This window comes from Myotis nattereri (genome assembly GCF_964212035.1).
Source record: "Myotis nattereri genome assembly, chromosome: 9".
Taxonomy (NCBI): Eukaryota; Metazoa; Chordata; class Mammalia; order Chiroptera; family Vespertilionidae; genus Myotis; species Myotis nattereri.
This window is the reverse complement of record NC_138084.1, coordinates 38732602-38758125: the sequence shown is the minus strand read 5'-3', so window position 1 is coordinate 38758125 and position 25524 is coordinate 38732602. Positions and strand designations below refer to the sequence as shown.

The 25524-nt window shown below is 43.9% G+C and overlaps 1 protein-coding gene across 1 annotated transcript in view; it reads left to right on the top strand.

Annotated features, from left to right (window-relative positions):
• Positions 1 to 13116: 13116 nt before the first annotated feature.
• The window catches only part of SYT9 (synaptotagmin 9), a gene marked incomplete at both ends in the record, with an annotated part of 134768 nt that continues 122360 nt past the window's right edge, over positions 13117 to 25524 (top strand). The window contains one exon of the mRNA XM_081100249.1: positions 13117 to 13261. Within this exon, the coding sequence (XP_080956375.1) occupies positions 13117 to 13261 (145 nt within the window). The remainder of the gene's footprint in view (positions 13262 to 25524) is intronic.

The following is a 25524-nucleotide window of genomic DNA, read 5'->3' as shown; positions in this document are numbered from 1 at the left end:
GATACCTGTTATGGGCGAGGCAGTGTCCTGGGCACTGGGACACAGGGATGATTGCGATATGATTCCTACCCCATTCTAGTCTAACGGGGGAGATGAGACTAACACATGAGACAGACTAATCCAAGATAAACGTCAACACCCACAACGACCTTGTCCTATTTAATATGGTCATTTTGGCAATGGGTTACTGATATCCAGAGAGTTACATTCTATGATCCTTGGACAAGATATTAGACAGATGCTTCTTGATACTAAACAGAATTACTCTCTCCATCCCTGTGCATTGTTTTATAATTCTATAAAAATATTAACAAGGCCCTGTGTTTTAACTGGGTACCTCCTGTCTATATTTACTCCAGGATTGTGCTCAATTTATCAGCCTTAAACTGAACTGAAATAGTCCAGGTAACTTTACTCTGCCATTCAATACACAGGAAAGCAGCACAGGTGTAAAGAAACAAGTATAAATATAAATAACATATTTCATGCTTGGCATAAAAATTAAGACATGTTTTCAAACCCTTCTGTTATCCATTTTGACCTCAGCTCTTGTATAATTTCACTGACAAACATAATGCCTTTTCATTTCAGCAGCAGGAAAAGGTCAGGTTCCTCCAGTGCTTTTGACACTATATAGTCACAGAATCATTGAAATGTTTTGATATATTTCTCCTAAGGGGTTTATTGAAATCATACCAGCGCACCCAATCATCAAACATTTATTAAAATAAGAATTTAAAAAATAATCTGCTCTGTGCCAAATACTGGGCAAGTGGTAGGCTACAAATTTGCCTGGCTGAATATTTGCTTTATGCCCAGAAAAATATAATGGCATAGCTGTTATATTCGTTTCCTAGGGCTGCTATAACAAATTACCATAATCCTGGTGGCTTAAACCAACAGAAATTTATTCTCTCACTATTCTGGAGGCTGGGAGTCTGAAATCAAGGAGTCGGCAGGGCTCTGCTGTTTCTGGAGACTCCGGGAAAGAATCCTTCCATGCCTTTTCCTAGCTTCTGGTGGCTCCTGGCAATTCCTGGGATTCCCTGGCCTGTAGGTGCATCACTCCAATCTCCACCTCTGTTTGCTTCTCTGTACATCTCTCTGTATCAGCTCCTCTTAGAAGAAACCCACCCTAAATCCAGGATGATTTCATCTCTACATCCTTAGCTAATTACATCTGCAAAGACCTAATTTCCAAATAAGGCCACATTCTTGAGGTTCCAGGTAGACCTGAATGGTGTGTGTGTGTGTGTGTGTGTGTGTGTGTGTGTGTGTGTGTTGGGGGAGGAGGGGTACTTTTCAACAGCTGTCACTGCACTTGCACTTGACTAGCTTGGATCTGTGTTGATAAGCCTGAAAGTAAAAGAGGTGACATTGGAGGGAAGCTTACCTTTGTTTCCTTGAATGAGTTCCTCCATTTTGCTTCTCGTCTTGCCCACGTCCTGCATACATCCCCATCCAGACTGCTCACTTGGATTCTGAACTCCTGATGCACAAGACTCTTTGACAGAGGACACTGGTACTTACGTGTTTGCCAAGCTCCTGACCCCATGCTCTCACAAGTGCCCTGGCCCATCTGGATTTCATTATCTACCTTCCTTCAGTTAACAAACATTCACTGGCCAGTTCCTAAGAGTCAGGACCTGTATTGGATGCTCGATTCTCAGCGATGAGAGACATAGTCCCTACCCTCACGGGGAATGAAGGATGGGAATAAGGAAAAAACAAGCAAAGATAGTTGGCACCCGGGTTTTGGCACATGGTAGGTGCTTACTAAATATTTGTGATCTGATAGGATGAGCAAGATCATTTCTAATAGTCATAAATGATATGGAGGAAATGGATTAATGTGAAATAGAGCATTTAATAGGGTCAATGAGGAAGGCCAGAGGAGGTGATGTTTAGGCTAAATGTGAAGAAAAGGAAGGAGCCAGCAGAGGGTGTGTGTCTAAGGTAGAGGAAAAGAGCAAGTAAAACATCAGTGAATTGTATTTGGGGACAGAAAGAGAACTGTAATTGAGACAAATTGAACAAGGGAGAGAGTAGCACAAGTTGGTGTCAGAAAGGTAGAGGCAACAGACTGTGGAATCTCAGAGGGAGGGTGGGAGAGGATGGATGGGCTGGAAGAGATCAGCGAAAGAACTTGTATGCACTTATGCATAACCCAAGGACACAGACACCCCAAGGCCTGGGGCAGGGGGTGGAGGCCGGCTAGAAGAAGTCAATAGGGGGAATGAGGAGGACATATGCAATACTTTCAACAATAGAGATTTTTTTTAAAAGGTAGAGGGATGCTCAGTTATGTTGGACACTATAGATCAAACAAAGGAGTTTGGGTTTAATTTCCAGTGCAATTGGAAGCCATGTGAGGTTTAAGCAGTGAATCGATGTGATTGAACTCACAAATTAAAAGAACAATATAGCAGCTCTGAGGAGCAAGGACTGTAGGAGGCAAGGCTGGGAGAAGGAAGACTGCTTAGGAAATGCATCAGTTAGGATGTGTTAGTGCATAAACAAGTTGTAGGTGTAAGCAATATTGATTCCTTCAGTCCTTATGTAACCAGGAGAGGACTGGCTGGCAAAAGCCACGGGGTTGGTTTCTCTTCAGACCCATCCTTTAACGTGAGCTTGCTGAATGAATAGCATCATTTTCCATGTCGGCCACAATGTGAAAAAGACGGGAAAGCACGGTGCTAATGAATGTTTTTCATGCTTTCTGGCCACCCAGCTCTTTTCACACCTCTTTCTGTATTTGGAGAGTTTCCCAGCCTCCAAGGCGGCCTGCAGTGATCCCGACACCTTGCTGTTCACCCGGCGTAGTCCCCTCACACTGTACTAGGGTTCTGTCTGTGTAACTAACAGAACCCAACCAAAATGATGGCATACCACTTCTAAGATTAGGTTCTAAAAGACTGTAGCTTATGTCTGGGGCTCTTTTCTCTCTTTAGGATCACTCACTATGGTGGAACCAGCTGCCATGTCTTGAATCCCCAGGTATCCCTGTGAAAGGCCCACCTGGCAAGAGACCGAGGCTTCCAGCAACAGCCAACCATAAGCCTCTTGAAAGCAGCTCCAGTCAAGCTTTCAGAGGATACAGCCCTGGCTGCAACTTGACCAGGAGAGCCCTGGACCAGAACCACCCAGCTCAGCGACTCTCGGATTCCTGATGGTGAGAAACTGTGAACTAACAAATGTTTATTGGTTTAAGTTTTGGGATAATTTGTCACATAGCAATAGATAACTAACTCATCCCATTTATGAGTCCTGCCACCCCAAGGTGGAAGAGAGAAGCTCTCTTGATTAGCCTCCCTTGCAGCTAGCAAGCATGTCACACATGTGGCCCGCCGACCACGAGTTTGACATGCTTGAGCTAAGGTGAAGGCAAGTGGCTTAAGCCCTGCCAGTCTGACCCATGTGGCTGAGACTTCAGTTCAGGAAATGATGCCGTGAAGAAGGGGGTGCTCAGAGAACAATCCCAGGGAAGGAAGAGGAGGGAGATTCACAGGGGGCAGTGGTAAGTGGCTAGGGGTGAACCTCACGCCCAGCCTGTCACTGTGAATGTCTGTGCCTGCATGCGGTGGTGGAGGGAGTGGTAAGGTCTTGGGTTCTGTCTGCTGATGTATCATGATACTGCTCCTGGATTCCAAACCTGGTTCACTCCAGGACATTCTTTCATCACGTGCTTAAACTACCCAGTGGGCTCTGTTGTTGGCAGTTAGGAACTCAGACTGACACGGAAGCCTTTGAAAGCCAGGAACAGAAACCACTGCCTCAAAGTGGCTGAAGTGATATGGCAGTGAACTCCCTCCCATAACAGGCAGCAAGGAGGAAGGAGGCTGGGGCTGTGCCATCGAGACTCTGGCTCCCCTTTGCTGGGGCTCTCAGGGCCATGCCCTTCTCTGTATGCCTGCTGCCTCCTCTCTGCCTGGGTTCAGTTTGGCTGCGGCAGTTCCAGGTGTCAGATTGGATATGACGATGTCCAGAGGTGGAAGGAGGCTGTATGTTCCTTGTATTCCTTTGTAAAAGTGAGGGGCCTTACTCAGGAGTCCTCCACAGTTCAGTCAGGTGCTCCTTCCTAAAGGGGTCACTGGCAAGGAGAATGGTATTGCCACAATTGCCGTGGACTAATTATGTACAGTGGGGCCTTGACTTACGAGTTTAATTCATTCCGAGACCGAGCTCCTTAAGGAGCTCATTAAGGAGCATGTTAACTCAAATTACTCTATCAACTCAATGCAAAAAATCGGCCGAGAGACAGCTGGTATCTGAAAAAACTCGTTAGTCGGGACACTCGTAAGTCAAGGCCCCACTCTACTTACCTTCTGGTTCTGGGGACTCCCCTGAAGCACGTGGCCGGGTGGAAGAAGGTGGCTTTAAGGAAAACCTTAGGGCTCTCCTAGAGATGAATAGATGCTGAGCAATCAACCAATACCATCTGCTGTAGCAGGTGATTACAGGGTCCAAGCAGAAGGGAATACAGTGGGGCATTGACTTACGAGTGTCCCCGACTAACAAGTGTTTTGAGATACCAGCTGTCTCTCGGCCAATTTTTTGCATTGAGTTGATAGAGTAATTTGAGTTAATGAGCTCCTTAAGGAGCTCGGTCTCGGAACGAATTAAACTCGTAAGTCAAGGCCCCACTGTAGTTGTTTGTATGGAGATAATGTAGTGGGAGCAGAGAGACAGAGACAAACTGGGAATAAACTACACATCTAAGAGCAACAAGATTTGTTGGTGTATTGAATTAGGAGGGAGAGGAAAGGGAACGGGACAAAGGCAATGATGCATTAGTGTTGACCTGAGCATTTAAATAGTTCACTCAAATCAGGAGGGTTGGAAAGAAACAGGTTGGGGTGAAGGTGAAGTTACACATTTAAGTGGTTATCAAGTAGGCAGTTTAATATATGAGCTTGGAGCTAAGAAGGAAATCATGGATGGAGATATAAACTTGAAAGTCATCAGTATATACAGGATATTTTAAATCCTAGGGCTGAATGAAATGCCGTAGGGAAAAGTATAGCAAGACAGGAATAGAGGTCCAAGAACCAAGCTCAGGGCATCCAACAGCTAGAGGTCAGGTAGAAGTGAAGTCAGCAATGGAGAAAGAGAGCGTAGCCTGCTATAAAAACAAACAAAAACAACAACAACAACAAAAAAACCCCAAAATAGATCTCGGAGGACAAGAGAGAGAGTTGTTTTCCAACCTCTCCAGCCCTGATTCTTCTCCACCCTCCCCATTCCATCCCTGGGTGTCTGTGCTTGCTGGAAGGTAACAACCATCTTCTGCATTTTAAGTTGCATCTGTGTTTGAAGTTTCATAGAACAGATTTACTTCAAGTGATTTCACCCTCAGTTGAGCCTAAAAACCACAGGTTACTGAAGAAAAATCTACATATATAAAAACCTAAGCAACCTTTTGATCAGTAGCTATGATACACACTGACCACCAGGGGGCAGATGCTCAATGCACCGGCATGGAAACATGGAACAGACTGATGAATCTCAGAGGGAAGGGGGAAGGAGGTGGGTGGGAAGAGATTAACCAAAGATCTTATATACATACTAGAGGCCTGGTTCTCGGATTCGTGCACTGGTGGGGTTCCTCAGCCTGGCCTGCAGTAATCAGGCCAAAACCGACAGTCTGACATCCCCCAGATTGCGAGAGGGTGCAGGCCAGGCCAAGGGGCCTCTGGTAGGAACATAATTGGGGGGGAAAACACTTTAGAAAACTTGTCTACATTTTCTTCTTTGCATGATATGTGCCATACATTTCCCTTTAAATGTCATAGTAAATGACTAAAAAAAATTCCCACAAGACAAGTTTTGAACATATCTTTTAATATCCCAAACGTTTTAAAACAAAAAATATAAAAGACCATGCCTTCCTCTTTTATTGAAACTATCTTTAAAGCAGTTCACAAATAACATTATGTTGCTTTAAATAGAATTATTTCAAATAGGATGACTGATACATAATGCTCTCTCTTTTGAAGATCAAAAAGAAAATTAAGGACTGTTCTTTTGTTTTAATCAATGGGAGTTAAAGTTATAGTTTAAATGGTACACCTCTTCTTCCAATTAAACCCTCAAAGTCAGACAGCCATCTACAGTTCATTAAAGTTCAGCTTTTGCATAAAACCTTCATTATCTCAACTTGATGAGTTTCCCTTCCTCTCAATACCCTGCACTCTCTCAGAAGAGGTCTCAACTCAAAAGACCCTTCAATAAGCCCTCATCCTGGCTCACAGCTGTGCCCTGATGAACCTGAAGAACTCTAACCCTCTTTGGAAACAATTATTCTTCCGCAGGGAATAAAATTATTCAAAAGAAAAATATTGCTCATTTGCTACATCCACATGAGCCCAGGAAAGTTGTTTTGTATTGTAATAGAATCCATCATTACTTCCTGTACTGGCCAAAAGAGCAATTGTTTTCTCAACTCAAAGGCAGAGGTTACTCAAAACACACACACACACACACACACACACACACACACACGGAAAGAATAATTGTGTGATAAAGGACAGCAATTATTTTGCAGTTATTGAATAAGAGGAAAACTTATGTGTAGTTAGAGGAAACTCTGTATGCAAAGTCTGAACTCTGATGAGTTGCTATGGAGAAATTGAGGTCTCTGTGCTGGAGGAAGCAATTCCAAGGCCTACATTGAAGGCAGAAGAGAGGGAGCAGAAGGAGGCTGCTAGGCTTTTAGGCAAGTGGACTAGGTTAACAGAATAATGGGAGCACGGAGGGTTTTGCTTGTAGTTTATCATATAATTGCCTGGGCTTTAATCAAGTCTTTATTAAGCTGTATATAATTCATTTTAGAGTATAAAGTTGGGTTTCCTGTGATTGTCCAGGGGGATCAAAAGGTTCTCCAAGAAGGTAAATAAAACTTGAAAAATCCTTCCAGGCAACTCTGCTATGAAATTCATGGGGAGGCACATTGTTTAACAGTTAGATTTCAGTCTCTAGAGCAGTGGTTCTCAGCCTTGGCTGCACATTAGAATCACCTGGGAATCTTTTTAAAATCTTGATTTCTGGGCCTCATCCTCCGGAAATTCTGTTTCTTTGTTACTAATGTTTTGGCCCCACCCCATAACAAAGAAACAGAATTTCCAGAGGATGAGGCCCAGAAATCAGGATTTTAAAAGATTCCCAGGTGATTCTAATGTGCAGCCAAGGTTGAGAACCACTGCTCTAGAGTCTCTCCAGCATGGGTTTGGATCGGTTCCCTCACTTGCTAGAGGGCCTTGGGCAGGTGACTTAGGACCCAGAGTTTGAGTGTTCCCATCTGTAAAGTCAGGATGATAACATTCTCTATTTCAAATGGTTGTGGTGATGACTCAGTTAAGACAAGCACGTAAGGCACAGCACACAGCACGTGGTACTGAGAAATTGCTCAGTAAATGTCTGCTATGAATGAACATTAGGCCCATCTGGAAGGACCACACAGGACTTCAATGCACATTGGGCAGATCTTGCCCATTTTCCTGTGCAGAAAACAAAATTAAGCCTTAGATATGATTGCCTCCCCCAGAGTTGGTGAAGGCACAGGCCAGTGCTGCTCTTTCGGCCATTTGGGCTTGTTTGGCCTCAGGGTGTGGTCTCACCTGGACCGAGGGTACCCACCTGCAAAGGAGGGCAGGGCTCAGGAGTCACACAGCCCATTGCAACCACTGACTAGCCATGTGACCTGGGCAGCCCACTTAAACTTCGTGCTTGTGTTTCCTTAGTTGGAAAGTAGGGGTCATTAATAACAATTCCCTTCTCATAGGGTTGATATGGAGATTATGTGAGCTAATACATTTAGAGCATTTTTAGAGTGTCTGGTATATCACATGAGCTCAAAAACTATGGGAAAAATAATAGTATCATAATAATTATTATAATAACTTTGAAAAAGACCTGTAGGATTCCCAATTCTACATTGCTTCCTGAAAAAAAAGCTTTGCAGAATGAATTTATGGAAAGAAAATGAGAAGGAAGGAGATTAGGACCAGGTAGTTAGAGGTGGGAAAGAAAAGTCAAGAAGATTTGCAATAGGGACAACTCAAAGTATAAGCAATAGTGAGAGGATAAAGTTTTGAATAGCGAATGCAATATATAAAAAGAAGTTTTAAGTATAGAAACTTAATATTCAGCCCAGAAGTTGTATCAAAATATCCTCACTTAGTGAGCACTCAACAGTGTTGGAGAGGGGGCAATTCCCCCACTCCCCTTCTTGAGTGCTTATGGCTGACCACATAATAAAATTGACATAAGACCAGATTAATATGTGCACATGGGAGGGAGATCAAGAATGATGCTCAGAAAAATGCTGGAACCAGCCCAGCTTTTCATGATTTTTAGACAAAGAAACTATAAATTCATGAAGACTTGACATGAATTTATATTAATGATGAATCTAAGCAAAGTTAGGGCTTGGGTAATAAATTAGTAACAAGGTTTTTTGTTTGTTTTTTCAAGATTTTGAGAGAGTGAGGAAGAATGAGAAAAAGAGAAACATTGATGTTAGAGCTAAACGTTAATTAGCTGCTTTAATTAAAATCAAACCAGCAACCTTTCAATGCACAGGATGATGCCCAACCTACTGAGCCACACCGGCCAACGCAATGAGGTTTGTTTATACAGGCTGATCCTTCTGAATAAGGCTAGAGGGCAATAAAATGGATGCGTCGCTCTTTCTGTCTCTGTCTCTACACAGCGATTTTGGTCAAAGCCATTTATTGCTAAACAAAAAATTAAGAAAGGGATTGCTAAAACTCTTATATAAGTGTTTAATACCGTAACATTCTCACCCCAAAGTGAGCACATTGACCTCTTAACAGCCAGGCACCTGAGGGCAGGTCAAGCTGCTCTGCATCCATTTGCTTTTGTTTCTTAAATACAGTTTTCTTGATCTCAGAGAGGAAAGGAGAGGGAGAATCATTGACTGGCTGCCTCCTGCATGCCCCCACCTGGGGACCGAGCCTACAACCCCGGGCATGTGCCCTGACTGGGAATGGAACTATGACCTTCTGGTTTTAGATTAATGCTCAACCACTGAGCCACGCCGGCTGGGCTCTACACCCATTTTCAGCCCTGAGGATGGAGGGCAGCTTGCTGTGGAAGGTGAGGAAAGGCTGGTTATTTGGAATCTTCTCTTCTGGCAGCTCTTTAGTTGGATATTCCACGATCCCATGACCACTGTGAACAGTCTAGCCAGTTTTGGACTTCATCATCCTCTCTCTTTCCAGCAGCCAGAGTGACTCCAGCAGTTTCCCTGACCTGCCCGGGTGAGGGACATTGGCTGCTCTGTAAGGCAGCTCAAGGAACACCAAAAGTATTCTTGATGGTGGAGGGTCCTGAGGTCCATGTTTCTCAGTCAGCAGATCTCTCACCTCTGCTCTCTCCTCTGGCCTCATTCTGAAAAGATGAATAAATGTGGGGCCATGAATGTCTTCTAAGAGGAGACAGTGGAGGAGTGCCAGGCCTTCTGACCCGGAACTTCGCCTTCTGTTCCCTTCATAATCCTTCTTTTAATTGGGGTATCTTTTAAATGTTAAAACTGATCAATCTCTACTCTTTCAAGTCAAACAATTGCAGTTAAAACTTTGTAATTGGCAATTATAAATCTCAGAAGGAACTAACACACACAGGAAGGAAGAATAAAGATTTTGAACATCCTAAACAACTTGCTACTTGGTACAGTAACAGCCACATGACAAAGTGGAGCTACCCAATCCAAAATTTGCCTTTATTTTATCTCTCAGGAAAAATGAACTCCAAATAGGGAAGGGCCAAGCTCGGAGATTTAAAAGGAGATTGATGCCCAACATGGGAGAGTTGTCACAGAACAGGAGCTCAGTGCTGGTGTGCTGGTCCAGGTGAATTATATGTAAGACTCTAAATCAAGTGAGAGGATGAAAACCTGTTTGGAATAATGAAGCAGGAGATTTGTGGGTATTTTATTGGCGCGCTAATCACTGGAGACAGCATGGGCTCACACAAAACAAGTCCTGCCAGTTGAATCTTATTTTCTCTTGTTAAAGGCAACTGTCTGGCAAGGAACTGAATCAAACAAAATGACAATAATTCACAGTTCTGCCATTAGGAATCTCAAACCATTTCTGAAGTATAGAGCCTGGGTCTTGGGACCAGAAGTGAGGATATGGTCTAAGAGCAGCATGAAAGACTCGTGGGATTCTGGGATTTCTTTTATTAATTTTCTGTTTTCTGCCTTTATTGAGGAATAGTTGGCAAAATTTTATATATATATTAGATTCTGTTCATAAGTGATACTGTACTATTTGTCTTTTTCTCTCTGGATTATTTCACTGTTTCAACTTAGCATAATGCCCTCCATGTTCATCCAGGTTGCAAATGCCAGGATTTCCTCTTTTTTATGCCTGTTTATATATAATATATACATATACATACACACCACATTTTCTCTATCTGTTGTCTGTAAGTGGACACTTAGGCTGTTTCCATGTTTAGGCTATTGTGAATAATGCTGCAGTGAACATGAGGGTGCACATATTTCTTTGAGATAATAAAGAAATTATATATATATTAGCTGGATCATATGTTGTTCTATTTTCTACTTTTACAGAATCTCCATACTATTTTCCATAGTGTCTGTACCAATTTACATTCCTACCATCAGTGCACCAGGGTTCCCTTTTGTCCACATTCTAGCCAACCACCATTCTGACACCGGAATATCACTTTCACACACTCGGTTGGCTAAAGTAAGTTGTAGGGCCAGCTCAGATTTAAGGGGAAGGGAAATAGACTTGATGTCTTGGTTGGAGTAGTGGTAAAGTCACATTGCAGAAGGACAGGTGACTGTCTCTGGAAACAATCTACCCATGTGTCCTTGGGAAAATTATTTAAACACCTGATTTCACTCTCTTCACCTGTAAAATAGGAAATTATAGCATCTGCCACTGAGGGAGGTTGTAAGTGTTTAGCACATAGCACATTGTGGTAGACACACAACAGCAACCACAAAAACATATTGATTGAGCCCATACTATGTGGCAACACTATGCTAAATACTTTATGTAATCTTATAACAACCCAGTGCTGCACATATTAGTATTATTTAATGAGAAACCTTAGGCAAAAAAAAACGCTAAGTAACTTCCACAAGGGAGGTTGCACAGTAACCATTTTCTCTAAATTTTGTGTCTTATTGTCTGCTCCATCTAAAGGACATTTTTTTTTCACCTCACATGTCTTGCCCTCCTTTCAGGACCAGCTTCTGCTCTACCTCCTCCACAGGCTCCCTCTCAGCAGGTTCTTCTCTCTAATTTCTTAGGGTAGAAAGTGTACTTGCCTTTTTACAACTCTGGAGTTACCTTTACAACTCTGCATTTTCTCTGCTATTCCAGTAGAACAGCAATTTTCAACTGGTGTGCTGCAAGGATTTTTAAAACATGCAATATCTGATTATTTAGTCATGGGCACTGACCTCTTTTCCCTAAGATGCAAATAAAAATATGACAATAGCTAACATAATAAAGCTATCCAGTGTGAATGAAACAAAATTATACTTTTTTTTTGTTGGATCGGCAAAAAAAAAAAAAAAAAAAAAAAAAGTGCTGCGTGCTGCAGAACTTTAGTAATTAGTTTACTTGTGCCATGAGATGAAAAGGCTGAGAACTGCTGCAATGGAAGGTCCTTCAGGCCCTAGCACCAGTCACAGCAGGATTTCAAAGCGTTCCTGTGGGGTGAACACTCTGTGGCACCCTGAATTACCTTTCTGCACATGCTTTGCTATGAGATGTCCCGAGCAACAACACAACCTTATGGCTAAAAATGCCAGTTATAGAGATTCCACCCCAATGGTTTTAGAGTGGCGCCTGGACAGGAGTATATAAAAGCCACCAGAACAACAAAAACCAAGGTTACCCTGCCTCCCCATATAATGAAAAATGGCAGGTACCATTTTTCTGAGTCTCGGGTTTTTCATTGGCAAAACGGAGATAACACTTACACAGTCCTTGTTGGGCCATTCACAGAATTAAATAAGATTATATATGTAAAAGGCTTGTGGTACAGTGCCCAGCACGCACGCACACACACAAAAGAGCTATGTAGTTATTTCTGGGCTTACTGCATGAAAGGCTGAAGAGGTGGATGTATGAGCGGTGCCCTGTATTCCCAAATTCTGTGATACCCTTCCTTGGTGTGTGCTGGAAACACGTTGGCAATCCTCGGATTTCCAATCAGTTGCTCAGAACACCAGCCAAGATCTACAAAGCTCCAGGTAAGTCCCAACGTGTTTCTCGGGCGCCATTTGAGCTTAGTTGTGATCTGAGAGCCTCCACCTTCTCCCAATCACCAAGGTGGTGGAAAAGGTCCTGCGCTTGGGAAATCTTTCCTTTGATGGCGAACCTTGGCCCCAAACCCCACATTTGGGCATCTAGTGCTCTTAGGCCCGTGGTTTTTGGACAGGCGGTGCTTTTCAAGTTTGAAACCGGCCCTATGTTCTCCAGATCTGGCGGGTGTGGTTCAGTCTGCACCTTTTCCTCCACGCACCGCACCCCAAAACGTGCTTTGACCACACGCGGCGACGGGAGGTGGAAGAGGTTGGCTTGCATCAGGTCGGAGGGGTGCGGTGGCGAGAGCGCCCGGAGCGCGCACCCACTCATACACTCCAAACCTAGGTGCCACCGCTCTGAGCGCGAGGTGCGAGCGGAGTCCCGCGCTCCTCTAGGAGCCGGCGAGCGCCCGGAGTTCCCCGCGGGCGCCCCAGCAGGGACCGCCGAGATCCCACTCTGCGGCGCGCACCCCTGACCCGGCCCCGCCCCTGGCGGCCGTGAGTGGCGGGCGGAGCGCTAGGAGCGAGGCGCGCTGGGCTGTGCGGCGCCACCTCTCCCGGTGCCGGGGGAGGGACGGAGGGGCCGGAAGGGAGAGAGAGAAAGCCCGACCGACCGGCTGGCAAAGAGCTGCATGCAACCGGTGGGAGGCCGGGCCGGCTGGGGCTGGGGCTCGGGCCGTTTCTCCGCGGGTCCCTGGCGGCGAGCGCGGACGGCCCGGAGGCGGCGGCTCTGAGCTGGCAGGCGGAGGGTTGTCTCCCGCGCCCGCCTGCCCGGCGCGGTCCGAGGATGCGGGGGGGCGATGCCCGGGGCCAGGGACGCGCTCTGTCACCAGGCGCTGCAGCTGCTGGCCGAGCTCTGTGCCCGCGGGGCCCTGGAGCACGACAGCTGCCAGGAATTCATCTACCACCTGCGGGACCGCGCCAGACCCCGGCTCCGCGACCCAGGTGAGTGCCGCCGCCACTGCCCGGCGCGGTCGGAGGGCCCTGGGCTGGGAGTTGGGGCCGCACCGGGGCCTGAGGCAGAAGAGCGACGCGGACTGGAAGGAAGGGAGGGGGGTTTGCCCACGAGCCAGAGGAGGGGATCAGGAACCAGCGCCCCCGGGCCTGATGCCGGAACCGGGCAGGGACCCCGGGGGAGGCTGCTGAGCGGAGGCCGAGTCCAGGTGGGCTGGGGTAAGGTTGGAGGGACCACACCCGCCACCTGCGCTACCAACGCTCGGGCTCCTGGGGGCGGCTCCAGAGCGCACAGCTCCGCGCCCCCTTCTCCTGGCTCTGCGCTCCGGGCCGGGGGAGGCCGTGACGGCCTCGGAGCCCTGGGAAGGGGGTCGAGGCCCGAGGAAAAGTCTGGGAAGTTGAGAGTTGGGGACGGCCCGTGTAGCGACTGAACCCCACTGGGCGCTTGTTATCCTCGCGCTGAAGCGCCCATTTCCCTTCTTTGGTCTGGGTAAGAAGGGCGGGGAGGGATCCGTCGTTGAGTAGGGGACAGGGAGCCCCAGGTCCTGGGCAGCCGGGCCTGAACCCGTTCCCTGCGGGTCCCTCAGCGTGGAGGCGGCCTGGGCCTGGCATGACCAGCTGCCACCTCTGGGCACACCTGGGTCAGTGGGCTCTCTGGCCAAGGCTTGTGCACCTGCAGTTATCCCCAGTGAAAGTTGTGAAGCTCCTAACTTCGGAAAGTTCATTTATTTTGGCATCTGACCAATTAAGGCTGGAGGAGGGAGTTTTGGTGGAGCCATTTGCTTTCCCCAAAGGCGCTGGGTCTCCCAGGTCTGACTTCTCATCCACTACTAGTGACTGGCATACACAGTTCCTGTAAATATTTTCTTGAGATTCTACTCACCTGGAGAAAGTATTTTTTCAAATATTCTCTCAGCCGAAATACTAAAAAAAATAATTGTGATTGGATTGTTAAAGATGGGATGAAAAAAAAAATATGGCCTTTCCCCTGATAGTCCTGTGTATAAATTTTGGAAATGAGCTATTGCTGTGCAAATTATCCAGCACAAAAATACCTCATTTTAAGCCAATCTGTTATATAAAAACCCATTTCCCAAAGGATAAATTAGACAACGGTTTGATTCATAAAGAGGTACACACTGAGCCTGACTTAAATAGCATTTCCTTGGAGAGTATATTCAAAATGAGTCTGTGGGGTGAAGAGGACTCTTCGGTTAAAAGTTTACAATATATTTTTCCTACGCAAAGCTTTTATTTCTATGGAAAAAGAAAAATTATTGTTCCCTATTGCCTGTGGTTACATTAATTAAGTTTATTGGATGATCAGTAATGTGTTATGTACGCCAAGTGGAGAATTAAGTCAAGAAATACTGTTGATCCCAAATGATTTCCCCAGAATTTTAATGCCCGGCCTTTGTGTGGCGTGTTGCTGAATGTGACATGCTGCACAGACCGCAGGCATGAATGAGCGTGCCTCATGTCATGAACTAGGGGCGCAGGATGAAGTCCTAAGTGGGGCAAGTTCCGTCCTTCAGCAGCAGGAACGAGACAGGTATTTAGCATGCGGCATCCAAAGCAAGCCCTAATGTTGCTGCGCCCCACGTCCTTGGCTGCGACTGTGCCACGAGTTCCCATTGTTTTCCCCCATAAGCAGTTGTCTTCGGCTTTTGTACAAGAGAAGATGGATGAGGCCTCTTGCTGAGTTGCATGTTTAACATCTTTTTGGCCGATTTTATGCCTCTGTTCTTTTTCACCCATGAGCTGGATTCCATGTTCTTAGGTTTCCCTCAGCCCCTACACTGGGCGGCCCTGTAGGAAGAGTCACAGAGAAGGTTCCTTACAAAAGACAAATCTGATTCTTTGGCTGAGAAATAGCCATAGACAGGAGTATGCCTTGCTGCTCTTTGAGTTCTTGAAAGCACTGCTCTGCTTTCTTAAACTACAGCCTAGGGGTTTTTGAGGCAGCCCCTGAGGATTGTGGGTTTATGTCAGGAAGTATCCTGCTTTTGAGGAAGGGGTTGTGGGGCGGGTGGGGGGGGGGGTGGTGAACTGTGAGTGCAAGGTGAGAGGAACTGAGGCTGACATCCAAAGTGTACCCTCTCTCCCAGGGCACTTCAGCTCGGGCCAGAATTTTGTTTTCACTTTCCTCTTTCCTCTCCTTGCTTACATTCATTCTTACATCAGATGCATTTATCTCCCTCCCTCCGAAGCTGTTTGTACACGCCAAGAGTGGCTTCAGTTTCTGAGCCCTGAAAGCTGAGTGGCTGGAGTAGCTGCACAACCAGCGCTGTTCATGGTGCCTCTGCTGTTGTGCAGTGAACCAGAACCACCCTGCACAGCAGCCCTGACATGAGTCCCACGAGGGAGCTGTCTGTCTGCAGCCGTGACTTCCTCTTCTGGGAAGGAACCCACCTGGATGCTGTGCTCCAGCTTTCTGTAATTTCCATCCAGGGTTACCTAGTGGTGGCCAGGTTTTCTCAAGCTCAGTTGAGGAACTTTGGTTTTAAAAGGAGAAAACATATGTAATTCCCTGTGGACAGCATAGTGACACTGACTCTCGGATGTTTGTTCATGTTACAAGTGGGGTAAGCCTGGGTTACAGACCCGCGGGCATCAGAAGGGTGATTCTTTCAGTGCTCTGATGTGGGAGTATTGCCCCTCATCTTTCTTAACTTGGTGTTAAGAGGGGATTTGATCAAGTGTGATTTTAAAAAATGAAGCTAAGTCACAATTGAAACCGGGATGCCTCACCCATTTCTTCAGCGGTACCAACTATGGAAAGTAAAATGCTGACCTTTAAGCTAAGTGTGAGTACTTTTTTCCACAGAAAGCAATTAGGATGCTTCTGTTAGGGGTCTTTCGGTTGTTTCTTATACCGACAGGGTGGGGCAAAAGTTGGTTTACAAGTTGTGAGTATGCAAAACACAGTTTATTCTTGTATTATTATTAATTAATTACTGTATTATTTGCCATACAAGGAACTGTAAACCTACTTTTGCCCCACCCTGTATTGGCAATGTGGGACATAAATGTGCAAATCTCAGAGAATAGCCTTCATGGCCAAGGGAAGAGCAAGTGCAAGGGTCCTGAGACAGAAGTGTCCTTATTGTGATTCAAGGAAACACTGAGTTCAAGGGCATCTGAAGCAGAGTGAAAAAAAGATGGAGAATAACAAGAAATGTGCCGAAACCGGTTTGGCTCGGTGAATAGAGCGTCAGCCTTCGGACTGAAGGGTCCCAGGTTTGATTCCGGTCAAGGGCATGTACCTGGGTTGCGGGCACATCCCCAGTAGATGTGCAGGAGGCAGCTGATCGATGTTTCTCTCTCATCGATGTTTCTAACTATCTCTCTCCCTTTCTCTCTGTAGAAAATCAATAAAATATATATATTTTTTTAAAAAGAAATGTGCTCAAGGGTTTGAGGGAGAAGAGCATGTAGGACCTTATAAACTATTATATAGTCTTTGGTTTTTACTATGAAGGAGATGTGGAACCATCAGAAGGGGTTGAGCAGAGAAGTGGCAATACACTGGCCGCTGTGTTGAGAAAATACTGTAGAAGGTCATGGCTTGAAGACAGAGAAACATGTTAGGAGGCTATTGTAGTAATCCAGGCAGAGGAGATGACCAAGGTCGTCTTAATGGAGATGGTGAGAAGGAATTGGAGTATGAACACTGAAGGCACAACATTAGGGTTTGTTGATGGAATGGATGTGAGGAGTGAGAGAACAGAAGTTAAGGATGACGACTCCAAAGCTTTTTGACTTAAGTATCTCAACTTACTACAGAGAAGACTTCCCATTGGAGTTGGGGAGGGAAATGAGGAGGTTCCTGATTTATTTATTTTTTAATTGTACTTATTGTGTGTTTAACAGTGACCCAAAGCATGTCTTCTTTAATATCACCAACTGGTCTATGCTTGGATTTTGTAAATGGGGACTTCATTCTCTCTCCTGAAGAAGGCCAGTTGATTATAGGACAGCATTTATTGTTAAAAGGTTTCTCCTTGTATGGAATGAAAAGCTGTCTTTAACTTTCACCCATTGATCTTGCTTGTACTTTTTCCCGTCAAAAAAAAATGTCTCTTCTGGGGGATGGGGGTGAGGAGAGAATGTCTCTTCTCATTGCACACCTTTGGCTGTTAGGAAGTAGCTATTTTAACTTTTCTCAACCTGTTGTTTCCACATCTGGAAAAGAGGATTAGATCATGGGACTTCTAGGTTTTCACCACATTTTATTATTTTCTTAAATCCTTTCTTCTGTAGGCTGCCAACCATGTCTGTGCCAAGCATTTAATGTAGGCCACTTAATTTAATCCTCATAATGTCTTCTAAGACCTTGCTGCTCAAAGTGTTCATCTGTGGACCAGCCCCATAGGCATCCTCAGGCAGCTTATTAGAACCCTGCCCGGACCTACTGCATATGATTCTGTGCATTAGCAGGAGCCTCAGCTGGTTCATAGGAACATTGAAGTTTGAGGGGCATTGTATACAAGATTGATGTATACGAATAAACTAAAGCTCAGAGAGCTAAGCTAGCCCAAGGCCACGGGCTCCATTTAAGAAAAGAGTTGAGTCTAAGTCAAAGTAGCATCTTAGGTAAACATATCACACATACTAAGAGTGTAGGCGTTATTGTCAATGAAAATTCCCTAGGTGTTTTTCATCAGAGCCATCTTTAGACTCACTTTCTCTGTTCTGCACTTCTATATTGGATTTCATTTCTAAGTGTAGGTTAAATTCTATGCAGTTTTAGGGATTCAGCTCAGTTTTGGGTTATGCATTTTTGAATTATATGAATTTGAATTATATGAAGTATTTGAGTTTTATGAATTATTCAGGATACTGGTTTTCCATTGACATTCTAGCTTTGTATTTCTAGAGACTTTTCTTCATTTTCTGCATCACCTGGTCAGGGTGTGAGCAGCGCCTTCGGACACATCCCTGATGACTGATGGACATTAACCCTATTCAGGAAAAGCTTTTTCTAAACCAGTGGCTTTCAATATTAGGCAGCTTTACCAAACAAACAAAAATAAAACAAACAAAAAAATTAAAACATTCAATCAGAATCTCTGGGGCTGGGGCCTAGTATAGGTATTTTTTTACTTCCTCAGCTGATTCAAATGTGCACCCAGGAGGAGGACAACTGTTAAGACCAAGTGGAGGATGAATCCACCTGACTCTGCTCAGCTTGCAAAACTACCCAAATCAACTAATTCTTAACTTTCTTTTGACATTATTACCCCAAACTTTTATTTTGCAGGCTCTTTAAAATTATCATGAGAATATATTACGTTCACTCAGTTGGGGGGGGAGGAAGAACAAAATGAGAAAATCATGTCCAAATGCTATTTCATTAAAAGGCCATAATGTGGAAATTTTATTAATGTCACATTATAGTGAATTAGAGTGAAGTAAACTCATTAGAAGATGTACATGTAAAATGATAATTAAATATAGTTTCTAAGGGAAATTTTCCAAAATAATTACCAAGATTAAATATTAGCCTTAATTCACATTTTCACAGATAGTCCAAAGAAAATCAACCTGAAAACACTGGGTTTTTATGAATAGACATTGATGTGATTATGCACAATGGGGTTAATTTTAAAAATGAATGTTAATTGCAATCAGGAAATCGTCTTCTAAGGAATGAGTGGCATATTGGATGCATAATATGTGAAGAACTAATTTACATTTACTTCAGTGACATTTTGGAGCTTCTTCATAAATATTTTATTTAAACAAGTATGTTTTCATCTCTGTGGGATTCCTCTACATGGACCTTCAAGTGGTGTAGTCATGAGGCAATTGTCAAAAGGGAAAAACAAAAGCAAACCATGGTAAAGGCTTCACAGGCAGCCCTGTGACCAGCTGCCTCTTCTAGAATAAACAATCAAAAGCACAAACTTTTTGATGTGGGCTAAACTCTCACAGAAAAATGAAGCTGACACCCAGGAAAATTACCCTAATATTCTCTATGTTGTAAAGGAGATAGGCAATTGCTTTCACTGGAAAAGCATATTGGCATTTTGTATTTGTGTGTGCACATGTGCTTTCCCATACGTTTGGCTTCAAAACAAACAAACAAACAAACAAACATTTCATAGTTCTTTCTTAACTGATTTACTTGAAAGAACTAACAAGTTCACATGCTGTCATGTTGGAGGAAGGGGAGGAACTTAGTGAGAGGCAGAAGTGGGAGAGCGGTCTCATTTTTTAAGGGATAATTTGGAGTATTTCTACTTTCTAAATGAAATCACAGTTTCAGCCATAAAGATGCTCCGTGGCTGCTGCTTTTAAGTGTTTCATCGGTTGGCTGTGGGAACCGCTTTAAACCAAAGCAATTCCCAGCAAGTAGGCTTTGCAGATCTCCTTGAAATAGTCGTCCTGTGCATGTACCTTATCACACGAAAACTTTTATATCAACATTGCTAGAGCTGCATCTGAAAGGAAAATAAATGAACTCACAAAGGAAATCAAGATGACAGAATGGAATAGGCAAGAGCTTTGGAGTCAGAATCTGATCCTGCACTTACTAGCTCTGTGACCTTGAGCAAAATATTTAACTCTTCACTTTATTCATCTGTAAAATGGGAGTGGGTGGCTGTCTAGCACAGTGCCTAGGGCAGGGGTGGGGAATGTAGAGTGGCAGGCTGTATAAAGCCCGGGAAATCATTTGGTCTGGCCCTGCCAAGGCATTAGGGGTGAGTTAATTAAATGTTGACCAAATATAGCAGGCTAATTTTTTAGTTGATAATTTTGTATGGCCTGCTAATGATGTTATAAATATCCAAATGGCCCTTGGTGGTAAAAAGGTTCCCTACCCCCGGCCTAGGGTAAGTGCTTAATAAATCAAAATTGGTGGTAGTAGCATAACCTGTCCATGTTTCCTCTCAGCTGTGTCCATGACATGCATGTTTCACTTCTTTGTAATCATTCAGAAACAAAATTTTCTATTCTACATTTTGTAAACTTAGCATTTTATTACAACTTATTAGCTGTATGCTCCCGGGTAAGTCAATTTTGAGTCCTTGTTTTCTCATCAGTAAAATGGATTACTAGTCTCCAGATAAACTACAGAAAGCCCAATTTAATTTGAATTTCAGATAAGCAACAGATAATATTGCATGGGACATACTTAGATTATTAATTATGCTTGTCTATCTGACATTCAAATTGAACTGGGCATCTTACATTTTTATTGGCTAAATCTGCCGATCCTCTATTAGTACCTATCTCATAATGTGTGAAATACCATAGTAACCGGCACATAGCAAATGCTCAATAATTATTAACCATTATTCCTATTATAATTTTTCCATAATGAACAATTATTGTGATGACAGTATATATTCTGAAGAGTAAACATACCTTTTTAATGTAACTATTTTAGGGGGGGATTTCTAGATTTTAATTTTTCATTACTATTAATAATATTTTGTATTTATGGTATCCTACTCTCTTTTGGGAAAATTTCTTTCTTTTTTTTTTTTTTTTTTTTTTTTTTTCCACTGGAGAGCCTTTATTTTTTTTTTATTTTTATTTTTTTTTAATATTTTTTATTGATTAAGATATTACATATGTGTACCCTCTACCCCCCCCCTCTCCCCGCTCACCCCCTCACCCCCCCGTTGTCCGTGTCCATTGGTTAGGCCTATATGCTTGCATATAAGTCCTTTGGTTGATCTTTCCCCTTTGCCCCCACCCTCCCCTACCTTCCCTCCAAGGCCCGACAGTCCAATCAATGCCTCTCCGTCTCTGGATCAGTCCTTGTTCATCAGTTTATGTTGTTCATTATATTCCACAAATAAGTGAGATCTTGTGGTATTTATCTGCTCTCCAGTTCCATCCATGCTGTGGCAAATGGTAAGAGTTCCTTTTTCTTCTTCCTCTTCTTAAAGAATACCTTTCAGCATTTCATATAATGCTGGTTTGGTGGTGATGAACTCCTTTAGCTTTTTCTTATCCGTGAAGCTCTTTATCTGACCTTCCATTCTGAATGATAGCTTTGCTGGATAAAGTAATCTTGGTTGCAGGTTCTTGCTATTCATCTCTTTGAATATTTCTTGCCACTCTCTTCTGGCCTGCATGGTTTCTGTTGAGAAATCAGCTGACAGTCGGATGGGTACTCCCTTGTAGGTAACTGACTGTCTTTCTCTTGCTGCTTTTAAGATTCTCTCTTTATCTTTTGCTCTTGGCATTTTAATTATGATGTGTCTTGGTGTGGTCCTCTTTGGATTCCTTTTGTTTGGGGTTCTCTGCGCTTCCTGGACTTGTAAATCCATTTCTTTCACCAGGTGGGGGAAGTTTTCTGTCATTATTTCTTCAAAAAGGTTTTCAATATCTTGCCCTCTCTCTCCTTCTGGTACCCCTATAATTCTGATGTTGGTACGCTTGAAGTTGTCCCAGAGGTTCCTTACACTATCTTCATATTTTTTGAATCTCTTTTCTTTTTTCTTTTTCGGTTGGGTATTTTTTGTTTCTTTGCATTTCAAATCTTTGACTTGATTCTTGGGATCCTCTTGTCTGCTGTTGGAGCTCTGTAAAGTATTCTTTATTTCAGTCAGTGTATGCATAATTTCTAATTGGTCCTTTTTCATGACCTCCATGGTCTCACCATACTCCTTGAGGGATTCATTAAATTTATCGGCGGTTTCCATAAAATTCTTGACAAACCTTATAAACGTGGCCTTGAACTCTATATCCAGTCGTCTGGCCTCCTCCGTTTCTGCCAATTGCGACCTGTTTCTTTGTCTCCGCATTTTGGCTGCTTCCCTGTGTTGATAGAGTGGCCTGCGCGCCAGGTGTCCTGTAGGGCCCAGTGGCTCAGCCTCCCCAGTTACCTGGGGTGGACACTCTTGGTGCACTCTTGGTGCCTCGCTTGTTGTAGGATCACTGGGAGGAATTGACCTCCAGGCCAATTGGCTGTGGGAAGCAGCTGTGTCTGAAGTGGGAGAATGGACCCCCTCTGACCACTGGGTACAGTGGCTCCTGGATCTAAGGAGGTGCTAATTCAGCCCCTGCCTGAGGCCACACAGCAGGAACTACGAAGAGGCTCAGCTGTGAAGCAATGCAAGCCGCTGCGGGGCCTTGGGCCTTCTCTTGGAAGTTCCGGGTCTGGCTGGCCCGGCTGCAGTTAGGTAATTATCAGGTTGCAAAGTTCTGGGGCATTCACATGCAAAAGCCTCTGCCGCAGCCCGGGTGGGGCGGGGTCTCAGGGAGTCAAAAGGGCGGGGAAAGAAGCTATGGCTGATTCTCTGCGCCCGGAGTCGCGCGTCTCAGTGTCTCGGCAATGGCTGCAAGCACCTCCGAGGGAAATCTGCCCCCAAGTTCGCCCGTTGCCGCCTGAGAGAGCAGCCTCTGCCCGTATGAGTCCTGGGTCCCCAGAGACTTCCCAGAACCGGAGATCAGAGCAGTCGGGAGCTTGTGATTCAAAAAGACAGCCGCGTCCTCAGGTGCCACCCCCTTTCCGCGCGCGCGAGCCGCCGCGTACCTCTGCACTCAGCCTCCGCAGCTCCTCTGGCTCTCAGCGTGCTTTTCTTTTCTTCTAGTTGTAGAAATTACACTCAGCCAGCCTTCCTGTTGTTTTGGACGATGTTTGCTCTGTCCTTTGGGCTAATTTTCAATTGTTGTGTGGGGCGACTATTTCCCGGTGTTTATCTATGCCGCCATCTTAGTTTCTCCGAAAATTTCTTAATGATAAGTGATCAACAGTGGGCTCAAATTGCTTTCCAGTAGATTGATGCTATTAAGCCCTGCTACATGCCAACAGTAAATCCACTAGCATTAGGTGGTATAAAGTGAACTTAAGGTTGCTATTTAACAGGAAATGTGTTTCTTTACAAGGGCATATGTATGGCCATTTACTTGTACTTTTTAACAACTCATTGTTGTTTCAATTTGTACTTCTTGTAGGTAGAATTGAATATATTTAATATTTTAAACCTACTTGTATTTCCTCTTATGTAATTTTTCAGTGTTTATTCTCTACCATATGCCAGTTTATTTTTTTGAGAATCTAATGTTTTTCTTACCAATTTGCATTAGTTTAAAATATAAATATTCTCTTACATTAGCTCATAGGAGGAACATTGTATAGTGAATGAATTCAGATTATCTGACTATAATCAATCTATCATAGTAATTAAACTGCCTTTAAAAATTTAAGGGGTGCATCATTGTAGCATTCTTTTTTTTTTATTTTTTGAGGGGAGGGTTAAGCTTTAATTGAACAATGTTGAAAATTAGAATTTTTCATTTTCTGTCCATAATGGCAAAGAGATGAAAACTAACACATTGTAACATTCTTTCCGATACAAAGTGCTGCTTTTATTTATAGGAAATAGGAAAACAATTTGTTGTTACATAACTCGGATATCTTTTTCCTTTATGTTTTCTTTCCCTCTTTTCAACCTCTTGTCCCTTCTAGCACTTATGTAACTTTTACTCAAGCCACTCTGATAGGACCACTCTTTTTAAATTATAATTAAGTTAAATTAAAAAATAAATGTGTTGAGTGCCTCTTAAGTGCCAGGTACTAGGTTAGGCATCAGTAATTCAGAGATACATTAGACATGGTTATTACCTCTATGGAATTGAGATAAAATAATATTTACAATGAATAAAATGAAGAGAAGAAGGGAGATATGTGCTGGAGACAGTGCAGGAAAGAGGAGAGAAGTAATTAGCTGACTGAGCGGGTCTGCAGAGGTTTCCTAGAAAAATTGATTCTTGGGTGGAGCACTTTGCCTGGGAAGGGTGGGAAGGACAGTCTAGGAACTCAGAAAGGCCCTAAGACAGGAGAGAGTGCATCTTCGGTAAAAGTAAGCTGAGTGTGTGTTGGGGCTGTAGAGGGATGAGTCTGTTTCTGGTAGACACTGGTCAGATGGTGGAAGTTCTTGCATGCCATTGTCAAAGTCCCACGGAGGACTTGGGCTAGAGCACTTCCATGCAGAAATCTTGAAAGAAATACAATTTACTGTGATGAGCCTAAAGGATCCATTCTCGGCAAAGTACTACAGGAGATTTCAGGATGGGGGGAGTTCTGTGAGTGCACTCAAGTCTGTGTGGTTCTGTGGGAAGTGAGCTCGAGTGGGGGGTAAGGACGCTCTTCCTGTCCAAGGTAAGGTCCTGACAGATTGGAATCATGAGATGGGGGATTACCTGTTTTAGATCCCCAATCATGTCACCCTGAAACACAAGTATAATTACCTCATAGAGTTGTAAAAACTACCTTTAGCAAGTTTAGTCGCCTGGTTCAAGCATCTGGGCCCCAGATATAATTTCAGACTATGCCAACAGTGACATCTTGATTCTCTGCCTGGTTATTTAACAATGAAAAAGCAGCATATTGAGTTACATTGAACGACTCAGTTTGTGGATATGCACAGTCTGTTTTTTCTGATGATGTAGGCTTGTTACCAGAAAGGGACCCGGCCTGGAGTGGGTCTGCTTTGGGCTGGCCGGTAGTACGTGGGTTCTTGACTTTGTGAGGAAAGTGAGATGAAGGGTTTTTGTTTTCATTTTAAATTGTAAGAGATAACAGCACTAATGTGATGGGAATGATCTAGTAGAGAACAGAAATGCATGATGTAGGATAAGGAGGGGAGGATTGCTGGAGCAGTGTCCTTGAATGAGCATTTGGATATCCTTCCTAGGAGTTCAGTGAAGAAGTCTGGTCTGCATATATACATTTAGGGACAATCAGCAAAAAGATGATATTTAAAGCTGAGAAACTAGATTAGATCACCAACAGGCAAATGAAGATTAAAAAGAAAAGAAGTCAAACAACTAGTTAGAGGTTAGGGAGATGAGAAGGAACCAACAAAGGAGGCAAAGGATCAGCAAGCACATGGGAGGAAGGTCAGGGTCGTGGTGTCCTGGACGTGGAGAAAGTGTTCCTGAGAGGAGGGAGGGAATCCCTTCTGTGAAAGGCAGCTGGTAGATCAGGTAAGATGAGGACAGAGAACCGACCATTGCCTTTAGCAACACACAGGTTCCTTGGTGACCTCGAATTTTGGAAGAGAGGTGGGTGAGCTGAGTCGGCGAAAGTCTGACTAGAGTCTCTTCAAGAGGGAACAGGAGAAGTCGAAGAAAGAGAATGCACATAACTTTTTTTGAGTTTTGTTGTGAAAGAAAATAGTAATTCAAAAGATGGTTTTTAAAGAACAAAATAACTGCATGTTAAAAGTGATACGGAGAATTGAACTGCCTGAGTGGTGTGCTTGAGGAGGTGGGGTTTTCAACAGTTT